At 32.7% G+C, this 15,136-nt stretch overlaps 2 protein-coding genes across 2 annotated transcripts; one reads left to right on the top strand and one right to left on the bottom strand.

Moving 5' to 3' along the window:
- The first annotated feature begins 2,294 nt into the window (after positions 1-2,294).
- Positions 2,295-9,547, top strand: LOC141677691 (serine/threonine-protein kinase PBL34-like). The gene is made up of 6 exons (XM_074483730.1): positions 2,295-2,989; positions 4,752-5,080; positions 5,231-5,366; positions 7,495-7,631; positions 7,706-7,829; positions 8,618-9,547. The coding sequence occupies exons 1-6, from the start codon at positions 2,806-2,808 to the stop codon at positions 9,145-9,147; spliced, it is 1,440 nt and encodes a 479-aa protein (XP_074339831.1). The 5' UTR covers positions 2,295-2,805; the 3' UTR covers positions 9,148-9,547.
- Positions 9,548-9,675: 128 nt separating this feature from the next.
- On the bottom strand, positions 9,676-14,036 carry LOC141677692 (2-oxoadipate dioxygenase/decarboxylase, chloroplastic). Its single transcript, XM_074483731.1, has 7 exons — positions 13,687-14,036; positions 12,630-12,779; positions 12,190-12,405; positions 10,977-11,098; positions 10,542-10,705; positions 10,268-10,422; positions 9,676-10,024 (listed from the first exon to the last, which is right to left on the bottom strand). Exons 1-7 carry the CDS (start codon positions 13,885-13,887, stop codon positions 9,923-9,925), a joined length of 1,110 nt encoding a protein of 369 aa, XP_074339832.1. The 5' UTR covers positions 13,888-14,036; the 3' UTR covers positions 9,676-9,922.
- Between the last annotated feature and the right edge of the window lie 1,100 nt (positions 14,037-15,136).

The raw sequence follows: 15,136 nt of genomic DNA, 5'->3' as shown, positions 1-15,136 counted from the left end.
ACGTTAAATTTCAAAAACTAACATTTTCATTAAAATCGACTTTTATATTAATAGTAGTGTAAATTTTATATTATTTTATATTATGATTGCAAGTAATTCTGAATTCAGTTATTTATTTTGTATCACTGTATGTTAGTAGAGAACTCAGTAATAATATAGACCATTTATATATTTTATTTAAATGAAATTCAAAATTTTTGGTTAACTCTGTATTCAACATATATGTTAGTTTTTAACTTTTTCTTTTTAAACATATCAACGACATTCTACATATTAAGTTTATTTGTTTCATTTTAAACGTACACTAACTACCCTGTTTATATTCATTCATGAAATACAATTATACAACGCAAACAAGAATACATATATTTTTCTTAATAAGCTATATTAAATACGTTGTGTAATTTAGTAATGTCTTGTATGAAAATGATTCACAGATAAATACGTTAGACGTTATACAATATTTACAAATAAAAATATAACTAAAAACATTATAATTACATGCATAAAAAAAACTCTAGAAAATGACCGTGCCTCGCACGGGTTACTATGCTAGTTATATTAGTAGACGTATATGTTCATAACGTTTTGGAACATTTAAACTTATTTAAAGTGATATCATTAGTAAGGGGAAATGTTATTATAACAAAATTATTATTTTGCTGAGTGTAAAAATATAATGTATTCATTATGTTGGGACCTTAAAAATATTATTTTAGTATCACGATTATTTAATCGATTAAAACTAATAGTATTATTATTTTATCTTAGCCCGATTCACATGATATATCAACTAAATCTTAATAATTATATTTAGTTTGCTTAAATTTAATTTAGCCTGAAATAACAAATTAGAATAACATAGAACTCGATATGAATTAAAATATAAATTGGTAGAAGAAGTTGAATTTCATATAAATTATAATGATATAGAGTTCGATATAAAATAGAATTGAAATTGGTAAATGAATAGAGAAAGTTGAATTCAATATCAGTTAGAATTAGAATATTAGTAGACGTATATGTTCACAACTTTTTGGAACATTTAAACTTATTTAAAGTGATATCATTGGTAAGGAGGAAACGTTATTATAACGAAATTATTATTTCATTGAGGGTAAAAATATAATGTCTTCATTTTGTTGGGAACTTAAAAAATATTATTTTAGCATGTTGATTACTTAATCGATTAATAATAATTCTATAAAAGATATTTAAAAAGACAATATTATTGATTGAACGATATAATTTTATTGATAATTCTATGTGTATTTTAAAAAAAAATTATATTTATGTTTTAATTAAAATTTGATTTTTAGTTCACATCAATATGATACTAATTATACTTAGTCTAATATTAATTTGATTTATCTCGGATTAGTAGTTTATATTATTTTATTTTACCCCTATGTCCAATACACCGACCAAATCAAACTAATTATTTTTAGTTTAATTTTAATTTTTTTTAAGTGTGGATCAATAAAATAATTTTATTTTAGACTGAATAATTAGTTTATATTATTTTATTTTTATTGTTCGAATTGTATTTTTATTTTAGTTTTGTGTTAGTCTGAATCAATTGTATAATATAGTTTTTTTATACTGGATAAATAAAATATATTATTTTGTTTATTCAAGTTCATTTGTATAATTTTTTTAGGACTGATAGTATTATTATTTTATCTTAGTCCGATTCACATGACATATCAACTAAATCTTAATAATTATATTTAGTTTGCATATTAATTTAGCCCGAAGTAACAAATTAAAATAACATAGAATTCGATATGAATTAAAATATAAATTGGTAGAAAAAGTTGAATTTAATATAAATAATAATAATATATAATTCAATATAAAATAGAATTAAAATTGGTAAAGGAATAAATGAAGTTGACTTTAATATCAATCAGAATTAGAATTGACCGACCCCAATAATTAGACCCTAATAATTAGAATTGAAATAATTAGATAAGGATAATTAAGTAATTCCACCAAGTACCGGCCGACCGACTATCAAATATCAAATTTTTAATGTTTCGTCTATTATAATATAGTATAAATATATAGATATTACAAAATTTTATTAAAAACAATAATATTTAATTATCAAATTACAATAATACATTGTTTATCTAAAGCTGTCCGTCTGTCGTAGTCTTTGCTGTACTGCACTTGTACGGTCTTTATCCCTAAAATTATTTATTATTAATAATAAATAAGAAAAAAAGTACTACAAGAATAATAAGTAAATTAGTAAAATAATAAGAGCCTTTGTGGAAAAAAGAATTTTAAAATATTTTTATATCCAAGTTTCTAACTTCTGACCCTGTTTTCGATTTGCTTTTCTTCTGGAATCCCTCTTTTATATGTGTGTATATGTATATTGTGTGTATATGTTGAATTTATGATGATGTTTGAATTGATCACTTCTTAAGAGTCTTTGTTATTGAAATTACAGTGTGTTGTCAGGATAGAAACTACTACTGTTTACTTTAAAGACGAGTGTTTTAAGTGTGTTTTTTGTGTTTAGGCATGTGATTTGATTTTTCTCTTTTCTTGGGTCGGTGCAAAAATTTCAACTTTTTTTTGAAATTTTGAATTGGGTTTTGCTATGTCATCTTATATAGCTGGTGTGTATTTTTCTTTATGGCTAAAGATTGTATCTTTTTTGTGTTTTAGCTATTTGTAAGGTTGAATTTTTTAGTTTTGATGAGTTTTTGAGCTGGGGTTTGGGTAATTTTGGCTTATGATTTTGGGTTGTGATGGGTTTTTGAGTAGGTGTTGTTGTTGAGTTTGTGAGAAATGGGGGCTACTGATGTTAAAAGTGAGTCTTGGGAAGTGGGGAAATCGAAGAACAAGGTGAAGAAAGATGATGACGATGATGAGGTGGAAGGGGCTGGTTGTTGGATTGCGTTGAGGTCGATTCGGAGCTGTATTTCATCGAGATCTAAAGTTGACAACTCAATTAGTGGTATCAGTGTTCACGGTATATACCATTTTACTTTATGTATATATCTGTGTTTGTTTGATATCTATGATGTTTGAATTTAGTTTTAAATAAGTGCATACTATGTCTTGTATTTCAATGCTTGCCTTTATCTGATTGTTACTCATCAGTGTTGTTTAAACTTGTCTTGTGGATTCGAATCACATGATTGAAGTGAAATGGGATTCGTAAAGATGAAAAAATCATCACATGGTTATGGTAATGATCATGCCTGTATAATGCTGACACTTTACCTTGAACCAAAATCGCTGCAAAACTGTTAAGAACCGTTTGTGATTTGGACTATCATTGCACGTGCTGTTATGAGACTACATTTCAGTATGAAAGATATGCTTGTCTATGCTCTAAATTAAAGTGTCTAGTGCTACGGGAAATGTGTAAATGCATTTGTATTTTGTAGAATGTTTTCTTTCCTACCTTTTCCCATCTATGTTGATCATTAAATACTCTATGTACACATTTGTTAGTACATTTAGATAAATATTTTAGTGATTTAGAGCCCAGAAATTTATTTTATCAAATACAGAGACAGGTTGATCTGAAGCTAGCCATATCTATGAATGTTAAAAGATAGAATTGTTGGTTAGATCTTAAAATTTCAAAGTATGTATAGGTGCCTCTATAAAATTTATACATCATCACATCCTAATGTATGCTTGTATGAACTTATTTCATAATCACTATACTCACTAATGGTCTAAAAAGAAAATGTTTACCATTTTAAGAAATTTTGTTATTTGTGAAAGCCAGAATAGTGCTGTGCCCCAATGAGGATAGTTTTGTGCTTCAGATCCCTTAATTTCTATTGTAGTTCTGTTCACCTGCGAAGGGAAGAATAGGGAATTGTTATATTCTGCTGCTAATATTTTTGGAAGGCATCAAATCTTCTTTTCTCAACTTAAAGCATAATTTTTAATAAGCCCTTAAATTCTATTAGTAATCATTTTTCTACAGGACTAGTTAAATTTTGGATTGCATGCTTATGGTCGATGACTCAATCATACAAATATAATTTACTTAAATGCTCTAAACATAGAACAACATTAGTCCTTTAATTTCTAACCGCACTGGTGTCATCTTATTAATAATTATTGTTCCCAACTAGCATTTTATACACTAGTGATCTTTTTGTTATTTACGTTTGAATTGTCAGTCTTCTGTTCCTTGGATTTTCATGCTAAGTTACTCGGACTCGGGACGAGTGTTGTACACGGGTGCGGATTCAAGTGTCAGACTCCTAGTCTTTAAAAATTTAGGATTCGTGGATGTGGATCCGAAATTGGACACGGGTATGGGGATTCGGTATATAACCTTCTCCTAGGAAATTATACCTACTTTTTATTTTACACATTGTAAATTATTGTCTTCTACCAAATTAATAAAACACATACACAGTTGTTTATGTCATTTTTATAGCATAAATCAAAAGGATAACATGAGAATAGTAATTTATTGACATTTCTATCCATAACTAAGTTGTTGTGAGGCATTGTATATTATTTAGAACAAGATTTTTTGAAGTCAAAGTGTCCGGTTTCTATATGAAGGATCTGACCCGGATCCCATACCCAGACCCATGTCATGTCCGATGGACACGGGTATGAGGGCAAAATTGAAGAGTCCGGGTGAGGTAGTTTTCATATGCTTCTACAGCAGAATGATTTGATTTAATATCTTGCTTATAGTTTGTTAATATATTAGCACATATCAATCCTGTCTGACTTGTTCTGTGCTGCTGCAGAGAGCAAATATGCCAACAGTAAGAAAGACCAACATACTACCGCAATCTCATCAACTACAACCAGTACTGCAGAAAGTAGTACATCCACTTCCAAACTTGAAGAGGAACTTAAAATTGCTTCTCGGCTTCGGAAATTTGCATTTAATGATCTTAAGATGGCCACTAGAAATTTTAGGCCTGATAGTCTTCTTGGTGAAGGGGGATTTGGTTGTGTATTTAAGGGGTGGATCGAAGAGAATGGTACAGCACCTGTGAAACCTGGAACTGGTCTTACGGTTGCTGTAAAAACTCTTAACCATGATGGACTTCAGGGTCACAAAGAATGGCTGGTCTGTTGCCCCTTACATATCTCAATATTTACCTCCTATTTCCTTCCTCTACATTTACATTTTCCCTACTTTTTTTTTAATCTATGTTCTTTTGATGTCTGTTCAGTCTATTTCCAGTGTTATTGATGTTTTAAGAATCTCCTTTGTCAGGCTGAAGTTAGTTTTCTAGGTGACCTCATTCATCCAAACTTGGTTAAGCTGATTGGTTATTGCATTGAAGATGATCAGCGGTTGCTGGTTTATGAATTCATGTCTCGAGGGAGCCTGGAGAACCACCTTTTTAGGAGTATGTTTCCGTCACTTTTTTGTTGTTTTCGTCTTTGAATTGATAACTATTATCTCTTGGTATGTGTCTAAAGAAAGCATATAGGACAGGTGTATATTATAGCCTTACATTAGAAAGTTTAGTTGTCAAAATCCTGAATGTTAAACCATCAATCTTGACTATCAATAATGTCGGAGTCTCGGAGAGATGATTTGCTTTTTAAATTCGTGTACTGTCTCTAAGAGAATAATGTCTTTGTGATGTTCAGTTAGTTTATGTATTTCAACTATTATTTAGTCGAGTAATTGAGTTGAAGTTAGCAGTTCCGTTTTTCATAGACATTGGATTGTCGCATGCTATTTTGCCTGAAGGCAGATACTCCAAGTAGTAAAATCTCATCTCCCTATTCTATTTAAAGCCACGGTTTCTGCAGAAAATCATTGTCTAGTAGTTGTAGTTATAGGCTTGGCTATAAATGTGGTGATCAAGAACACTGCTTTTGTTCCTTAGCATGTAACCTTGAATTGACGATTTGGCTTACAAGCCGACACTCCTCGGATAGAATGTTTAAGCCTTTAAAGGTCCATTCAACTTTTTATATTAATAAGTTATGGCTCTTGTTTAACCTTATCTTAGAACTATCAGTGGTAGGCTTTCCTTCTTGTAACCTTGAACCGGCGATTTGGCTTAGCAGTTGACACTCTTTGGGGTAGTCTTTGGGTAGTTTGTTTAAGGCTTTAAAGGTCCAGTCAACTTTGGATATTTATAAGTTTTGGCTCTTGGTTAACCTTATCTTAGAACTATCATTGACAGGCTTTAGTTTACTTGGGGAATATATTTCTTTTATGATAATATGAGAAGAAGTCTTTCTATTAATTAGCACAATTCCTGTAGGGGTGGCAGTTTCAATACAAAAAGCCCACCCTATTTTAATTAAATAAAGTCTAAATATGACCCGCATTGACTCTTTTAATATAATTTATTATATAGTTTATATATATATTTATCAAATTTTAGTAAGTCTTAGAACAAAGCAGAAATTGACACATTGACAAACACAAGTACAATAATCCAAGATTATCACCCCCAATTTCTGAGATGGTTTAAAAGTTTTAGTTGCAAAACATTCTTTTACTTGGAAGTTAATTTCACCTTAATTTTTTATAATTATTTTCTCTCAAATCTTGAGTCCTATACTCGTATTGTTTGGCTGAATGAGGGAAGAATATGCTGTCAGTGTTGCTCAAGGTGAAATGCGCCTTGATGGGGTTTTAGTTGCAAAACATTCTTTTACTTGGAAGTTGATATCACCTTAATTTTTTATAATTATATTCTCTCAAATCTTGGGTCCTGTATTCCTATTGTTTGGCTGAATGAGGGAAGAACATGCTGTCAGTGTTGCTCAAGGCGCATGATGCGCACCAAGGCGCATGACCCTCATGAAACCTAGGTGAGATGTGCCAAAGCCTTGGTTAGATGTCCCGAGGTGCCGGAGTTACAAAGAATCTAAATGTCAGTATATATGCTTAAGAAATACAAGAAAAACATGTACAGTCAGGACACTTTTGTATCTCTGCAGGGAGCTGCAATTATATTAAAAAAATAGGCGTTCCAAAAATTCTATACTGTTAACTTGGGTTCCTTTACAGACTCTTAACTCTGGAAATTGAAAAAGCGAAGCACAAGAATGATGTGATTCATACTAGATAAAACAAACTGTGTATGTATTGCTAGACTGCTGCTAGATAGACGGGCACACATTAGTCTTACAACTTTATATCTGTATATAACTTTTAATTTACAGTTTGATGCTATATATACCTTTCACATATCTTAACGTCATGTGCTTCGAATTAGATGCCACTGCATCCAAGGTGGAATTTAAATTTACGTAAATCTCTATAATCTAGTCTGATGCTTGTAAATCTACCTTTCTCGCAGCAGTTTTCTTTGTTTACAACTTTACATATTTTTTTACTTTTTCTTAGGCCCATCTTTGTCAGAAAAGTGTATTGTGTTCATAAATTTAGAGCAGTTATTATGCAATTTTTTCTTGTTATTTTATTCATATATGTATATACCTTATTTTACTGATCGATCTACCTCTTACATATCAGTACTAATATATGCACTGGTTTACCATATTCAGGGTCTCTGCCTCTCCCATGGTCCATCAGGATGAAAATTGCTCTTGGTGCTGCAAAAGGTCTTGCTTTTCTTCACGAGGAAGCAGAAAGGCCGGTGATCTATCGTGATTTCAAGACTTCTAACATTCTGTTAGATGCAGTAAGTGCCAGGAACTTTAGGATTTTGTGCTTTAACCTTCATAAGTCATATTTTTTACAACTCTTTCTGTTTAGGAATACAATTCCAAGCTTTCTGATTTCGGCCTTGCAAAAGATGGTCCAGAGGGTGATAAGACTCACGTATCTACTCGAGTAATGGGAACCTATGGTTATGCTGCCCCAGAATATGTGATGACAGGTATATGCCAATCTATTGTCAGAACTATATCCTTGTGTTAGTCAGTTTTAAGGATCGTCTTGTGCCAATTTTAAGAAACTTTCCTGCTTTTGGGGGTAATGAAAACAAATTGAAAACTGCTTTTCTAATAAATGTGATTGAAGATTAAGATAAGCAAGGCTTCTTTGTCTCCTTTCCTCACTTCAAAGAACTGCCTGATACTCTTACTGACCGGAAGTTATGATTCGCATCCATGTATCATGCATGGTGGTACATGGGAAAAGAAATTGATTTCTCAGAATAGCTAAGATTTTTGCATACTGAAGTAGTTAAAAGAAAGAGAACTTTTTCCTACTGTTATAGTGATTTTTTACTGTGCACAGTTTTATTATTATATCATTCCATGAATTAGTTTTTGAAATATGGACTATGCTTATAGTTCGTAGTGTCCTAGATAGTTTGACACTACATGGCTAATACTATGGTGTCCGTTTTCTGCCAATCATGAAGAAAGTAGCATACGTCACAGACCAGAAATTTGCTCCTGGTCTATTAATTTGTAAATAACGCACTATGATTGGTACTTTCTATTTTTTTCAATAAGAAAAGTATTTATTTTATGATTAAACGGGGAAACAAACACCCACTTTATTTATTTATCGCCCTTCATTAGAAGTTACAGATATAGCTTTGTTCCAAATGGAAAATTTGTACTTGTAGACTTTCCAGTAGTACCTTTCTTGTGGAATTCGGTTTCTCATTTATCCCTTTTTTTAAAGTGTTTTTTTATTAATCACTCTTTATTTCAGGACATCTTACATCAAAAAGTGATGTGTACAGCTTTGGTGTGGTTATGCTCGAAATTTTGAGTGGTAGGAGGTCGATGGACAAGAATCGTCCAAATGGGGAGCATAACCTTGTGGAGTGGGCAAGACCTCATCTTGGGGAGAGAAGAAAATTTTATAAGTTGATAGATCCTCGGCTCGAAGGTCATTTTTCAGTAAAAGGTGCCCAGAAAGCTGCGCATTTGGCTGCTCGCTGCCTTAGCAGAGACCCGAAAGTAAGGCCTCGTATGAGTGAGGTAGTTGAAGCACTGAAGCCTTTGCCGAACCTGAAGGACATGGCAAGCTCATCTTATTATTTCAAAACCATGCAAGCTGATCGAGTTGCATCTAGCCCGAACACTAGAAATGGATCAAATGGTATTATAAGATCACAAGCAGGTTCGTTTTCAAGACCCGGGCAAAATCCGAGGAGCCTCTCAATGCCAAAAGGTACCCATGCTTCTCCGTATCATCAGTTCCCACATAATTCACCGAAACCTCAGGGCAAGTCATAGACAATGCTAGTCTGGGCTTCGCTTCTTAGTGCCAAATGTACTATACTTCCTCTTCTCGTGGCTGAACAAAAGTATATTTGTCGGTCCGTTGGGTCTTGGATGGCGGACAAAGGATTGGAGGCACACACATAGTCTATTCCTTATAAATTATGCTGTTGCAATCTTTGAAACAAGCACGACATCCAATGCTGGAGAAAGTAATGTACTAGGAGCTGACATTCACCGAAGTAAATACTTGCATTTAAAACATAAAAAGCGGCATCTTCTTTCCTATGTAAAAGAAGCTTGAAGTTAAATTGTACCTAGAATGTTGTTCTTAATAGCTTTCAAAAAACGCAATGCCTGTTGTACGTTAATATGTATTTTTAGATAATTGTTGAATGATCTTTTTTTTTTGTTATGGTTCCATGATCTTTTTTTTTGTTATGGTTCCTTACACCTTATTCAACCTGTGTTTTATTTGTTCCGAGGAGATGTATAGCTCCTGTGGTGATTTTTTTCTTTTATTTTACCAAGCCATGCTTAATGTCAAACAGTCTAATAGCGAATATTGATATAATACAGATTATAACCATGACATCTGTATCCACCTGTTTACATTATATCTAGACCGAGGATCAATCTTGTTATTGGAACCACAATAAACAACATATTGTACTATATACACATTCCCCCCTAGATCGAGGCATAACAACTCTAGCATATAAAGCACTTTCATGGATCTTCATTCTTCAAATTCCCAAATAATGAATGCAGAAGCTGATGCTTCAGTCTCTCAGTATACAGTTCTCCTTGTTAATTGATCCATAGACGTGCTCTCAAAAATCTTGTCAGCATTACCAACTTCGAATCCATCACGCCTATGAAACTCCTTGACCTTTGTGTGTTCATTAAATAAACTGTTAGAAACTTAACAACTTTGTGTAAACATGTAATGCGGTGAGAGTTGTGTAGTGATTGTGTTTGTAACAATAGGCATAAATTAGGGAAAGAACAATTAGCAACATACATCAGTCAAGAGTGTATATAATTACAAACGAAACAAATGTTATTTTTTTAACAAAAAAAATGTTAGTTTTTTAACAAGCAAAATGTAGAGAAGACGCAATCATTTTCTAACCTCTTCTTTAGGTATATCTTTGTACTGTGGCAGTACCATGCGTTCAGCAAACTCTATGTAAGAGCAAGGTACTGAATCTGTGATACCATCAGAGAACTCAAAAGAGAAGGAGTCTGCCACAGTCGAACTTTGTAACAGAAGACCATCAGGGCTCACTGAAATTTTGAAATTGTTACAACCATCAACCCAATAATGAGATAAAAAATAATTATACGCGTTGATGCTTAAAAAGACAGAGAAATTATCTACATGTCAGGAAATTCTTGGTTCAAACCTTTCAGAACCCCCCCTTCAGAATTCAGTTTGAAATTATTCTTCTCGACAAATCGATTAAAGCTTTCAATATTCTTTATTTGCGATGTTAAACGGTGAATGGATATTGTGACATGATTTAATGCATATCCATTTACTAGCGTCCATGCAGCATATTCGCTCTCTCTGAAATCCATTGGATCATAATAAGCACGAATACTCGACAAACAACGAGACATAACAACTAAAAATAGATAGAATAAACAAACTTCTTAATAACTGTACTAAATTAAATGCATAGCTGAAGGATATGAGCTCATCAAGTTTTTTAAAACTTAAAGATATGAGCTATACTCTACAAGATATGATGCATACTTTTTTTACAATGATCTGCCCATCTAACACGTTAGATTGGATATTCCTATCAAAATCATTGCACTTGATTAAACAATTATACCTGGCCAATCTCTGGAATTCAGAATGCAATGGCTTTTCCCATATTAAGGATCCCACTGCACTTGCAAGTGCTGCGTGATTACAAGCCCTATCTGATATGTTGGTGTACTTTTTAATTATGTCCTGCATGGAAAAAGGAACTCTCTTGAACATAAAGACAAAATGATTTTGGTGCAAGTTGATAAATATAGGCGAAATCAATTAGTATCTAAGCATCACAACATAGAAAGAGATCAAAAAAGTAGAAAGGAAAAGTGATGCTTGTTCTGATTCCTCCAAAAACATGACTGCGTAGATTAAGACCAAAACTTCAGAACCTGTTTTCGAATGGTATTTTCTGAAGAAGCTGTTATTCTCTGAAACCTAACTTTCACAAGTGTTGTTGCTGAAACAAAAACCTCTGTCATGGGTTTCAGTAGAAATTTTAACCATATCCAGCTTTTCTCATGCTACAGCTCAATTAATAAAAATAGGCTGAACATTATATGCATCTTAGAGCTAGCTAGCAAGTCAAATGCTAGCTAGCTCTAAAACAACTCTAGCTATTGTTATGTCTCAACTCCAAAAGGTAAATTTTGGTGCTAAAATAGAACTTCCACTCCGAAACTAGATTTAAATTAAACCATTTTCTAAAACCTGTCTCTTAATTTTCAATGAATTGATGATGCGGCAGAGATAACCAGAGCATCAAAATCGAGCTCTTTTCTGTTCGATTAAAGCAGTGCATTAGATTGGAAATTCTATAAATATAGTTCTATCTTTTAGCTATTGCACAAATTATACTTATAAATAGGATTAGGGTGGAGAAATCAGACACGTCCTCACTGTCTTAGCTTCAAAAAAGTTGCAACACCATGGAATTTCAGTGCTATATTCAGCAATTAACTCTTCGTTGTGAGAGACGGTGGAATAAGTAGCAATATAATGGGGTGACATACAAGTGGCGTTACAAATCAAACAAGCATGTGTTGAAACGGTTCCATGAACAAATTTGAATCAGGTTATAGTTCATTTCAAGGGATAGTAAGATACCATTCTCGCTAGGTACTATCATCCTTTGAGAATGAACTAAGAATATGATTGAAATTTAGTTCACAGAATAGTAGTCTTTCGAAAGTAAATAAGCAACCAGTATGGGGATTTAAATCTCGTAAAATAAAAATGGTCTTAGTCTTATAGAAGCTTGACATAAATAGCTAATAAAAATAACAAACCTGAGCTTCTGAACTCATTTGATCCACAAGAAGTTCTGATATAAATACTCTGGGCAAGGGACCCTTAATACCACTACCACCTTCAAGAACCGGAAGACTAGGAGGAGAAAACCAAAAAGCTTTCAACTTTTTTGCTGGAAAGCGTAATTCATCTCTTTGAGAATAACCCATGTCAAGGAAAAATTTGGCCAAAGAGTCAATTCCATGTCCACTTACCTGAATAAAAACCAGTAACAAGATATTGAATCAAATGTATGTATATATTCCCATGTCAGAAACCCCAAAGAACAATAATAAAAAATCGAAAATAGTCGTCGCTTACATTATATGATCTTGGTAAGACAAATTAATAAACATTAACAGTAAAAGGAGTCTGTCGGTAGTAAAATGTTGGATCAGTTCTAAAGGAATCAATGAAATTAGCAATAACAAAAACGTACCCCAAATGTCCGGAAAGCAATATGATCATAGCATATATGATCCTTGTCAGTTGAATCAACGAGTTCCAAAATGGCTTTAGCAGTGGGATTCCGATTCAAATAAACAGCCTCCATACTGCCCAATACATTTTTAAGGAATGACACACCTCCCTGCTATCAAACATCCACATCAGCCACAGGACAAAAGCAATTGAACATATTAAAGAAAAAAATATATCATATCACAGGTGATACTGTAACTCAAAACATCTTATACTGCTTAACGACAAAAAGGGAAGTCTTAAGAACTTAGACACCTTATGTCTTTCCTTAGTAAACAGGGGCTACCTACATTTTGAACATAAAATTTTGAAGATGCATAGATAAGGTTTCCTTTCCTTCATAGTTGCACAACCCAAATACACTTCATCTGGCTCAATTACAGAAGGTAAAATTTCACAAATAAAAAAGACTATATTTAAAACTTCACTTTTGCCACTTTGATCTCTTCTGAATATCAATATCAATTAACTTAAAAAACACGATATAAAAACAAATCACTTATTAGTATAATCACTTGACCAATAAATTTTGCATAATGGTGACGGATGATTGTGATTAACTTTGTATTTTATTTTTAATTGATTAATATACATGGTGGTGGCCGAACTACGGGAGGGACAAGGAAGATCGAGTTATTGTAAATTTTTTATTCTAGCCAATGTTCAATCTTATAAAGTTGATAAATAAAACATTTCAAACCCCTCAACTCAGATTTTTTAAAATTCGAGTTCTGCCACGGAATCATCACCACTTTTCATTGTTAACTAAACAAAAGATGATTGTAATTAGTTTCTGATTTTCATTCCAAACTTATAATTTTCACATAAGCATACCACACGCCTATGAATAATTTCGTGCCTATGCGGGGCAACAAATGATCATCAGCGGTCGAGGGTAGGTTCCAATCATGTCAAAACTAAGACGTACGCGAGAGTGTTAATTATAAAAAATATAATTATCAGTGGTTAACAAAAGTTGCAAAAATATATATATATATATAGAAACAAAAAGGTACCTTAAAATCAGAATCTGGAGTTCCATTTCCATTGTTAGAGTACAAAGAAGAAACGCTGGCCATAGAGAAATTCCGACACTTTCCGACAAAGAAGAGTTTAGAAGAAGATGACTTGTTACTACTACAATTGTATTTAAGGAAAGAAGATGAGTTATGCAAGTAAATATTAGTATTTGAGAGAGAAGAGAGTCTGGAGATCATTATCTTGAATAATTATGTTTTGTTTGTTACTCAAACCTAGTATAAGCTATACATTTGATCTCAGATTGGAGCCATTTTAAGTGAGTTTGACGTGGCAGCATGGCAACAAAAACAGAGTTTTGATTCTACAGCTAACCTGTTGCATCACCTAAAATGATCATCTCTATCCTATTATTTTGATTCTTCAGATAAGGTGCGGTACACTCAACTACACTTGTGGCTATCTAATATCTATTTATATTTATTATTTGTCAGAAAATCAGGACTTACGATACGTTTCCCAAGCAAAATAGGAAAATAAGTAATTAAATAAAAAATATAAAACATTAAGTAAACCATTATTTTACAAAATTTCCTAATTTATTACAAGTATACGTTTGTTTAAAACAGAAAAACACAAATATAATTTAGTCTAATAAATATAAGATTGATCATACATTTCATATTTAACCCGCCTGTTTTCTAGCATATGTTAATATTCTTTATGTTTCATTCTTATAAATTACTTATCTCATATTTTATTCGGATATATCTTATAAATTACTTATCTTTTAGAAGTTGGTAAATATTTATCATCCTATTTGTCGACCGTGTTTGTAAGTGAAATAATGTCCAAAATACATTGTTTTCCAGTTTCAACTGTTCAAAATGCTGATTGGCGGTATGTTCCGCCCAAAATTCTCACTGAATACGTATTTTACACATGCGTATTCAACTTTTTATAAAAAAATAAAGAACACACATTCTCACTCGCATTCTGAGAATGCGCATTTCTTTATTTTCTTTAAAGGAATACGCATTCTGAGAATGCGTAATGCGTCTTCACTAACTGCCAAATTTGAATACGCATTTGTACACACATCTTTCAAATACGTATTCAATGGGTATTGTTCAAGGGCCACTATGTTAGGCCCATGTTTCAAGTTGGCCCGAAGACAAATCGGTATGGCGTGGACCGAAAGAAGGTCGACCAGATCAGGGGCAGCCCAATAATCGAGAAGACGCAATCTCCTGTCCACAACGTCCACTACCCCCTTAAAGTGGAACATGCCGAAGACCCCGGAAAGGGACGTTAATTTAATGCAGGTTATATACGCACAATGAGAGGTTCATATATACACAATATAATATTATCTCATATTCCGATTTATCCATATCAAAACCTATTAACTTATTCTGACACCGGAGGTGAATCGGGGGATCGTCCCTCGCATTCTTCTCTTTACAGGCCGAAGTCTATTCATCTAGG

Source organism: Apium graveolens, chromosome 8 (genome assembly GCF_009905375.1).
Source record: "Apium graveolens cultivar Ventura chromosome 8, ASM990537v1, whole genome shotgun sequence".
Lineage (NCBI taxonomy): Eukaryota > Viridiplantae > Streptophyta > Magnoliopsida > Apiales > Apiaceae > Apium > Apium graveolens.
The sequence above is the reverse complement of the archived record's forward strand: the minus strand, read 5'-3'. Positions and strand labels throughout refer to the sequence as shown.

Bases quoted from the DNA above. Each gene is read 5' to 3' on its own strand.
- LOC141677691 (XM_074483730.1), top strand. From the start codon at position 2,806: ATGGGGGCTACTGATGTTAAAAGTGAGTCTTGGGAAGTGGGGAAATCG. The intron at 5,081-5,230 runs GTCTGTTGCCCC...CTCCTTTGTCAG, and splicing joins AGGGTCACAAAGAATGGCTG to GCTGAAGTTAGTTTTCTAGG. The intron at 7,632-7,705 runs GTAAGTGCCAGG...CTTTCTGTTTAG, and splicing joins CTAACATTCTGTTAGATGCA to GAATACAATTCCAAGCTTTC.
- LOC141677692 (XM_074483731.1), bottom strand. From the start codon at position 13,887: ATGATCTCCAGACTCTCTTCTCTCTCAAATACTAATATTTACTTGCAT. The intron at 12,780-13,686 runs GTACCTTTTTGT...GTTTGATAGCAG, and splicing joins CTCCAGATTCTGATTTTAAG to GGAGGTGTGTCATTCCTTAA. The intron at 11,099-12,189 runs GTTTGTTATTTT...TTTTCCATGCAG, and splicing joins AAATGAGTTCAGAAGCTCAG to GACATAATTAAAAAGTACAC.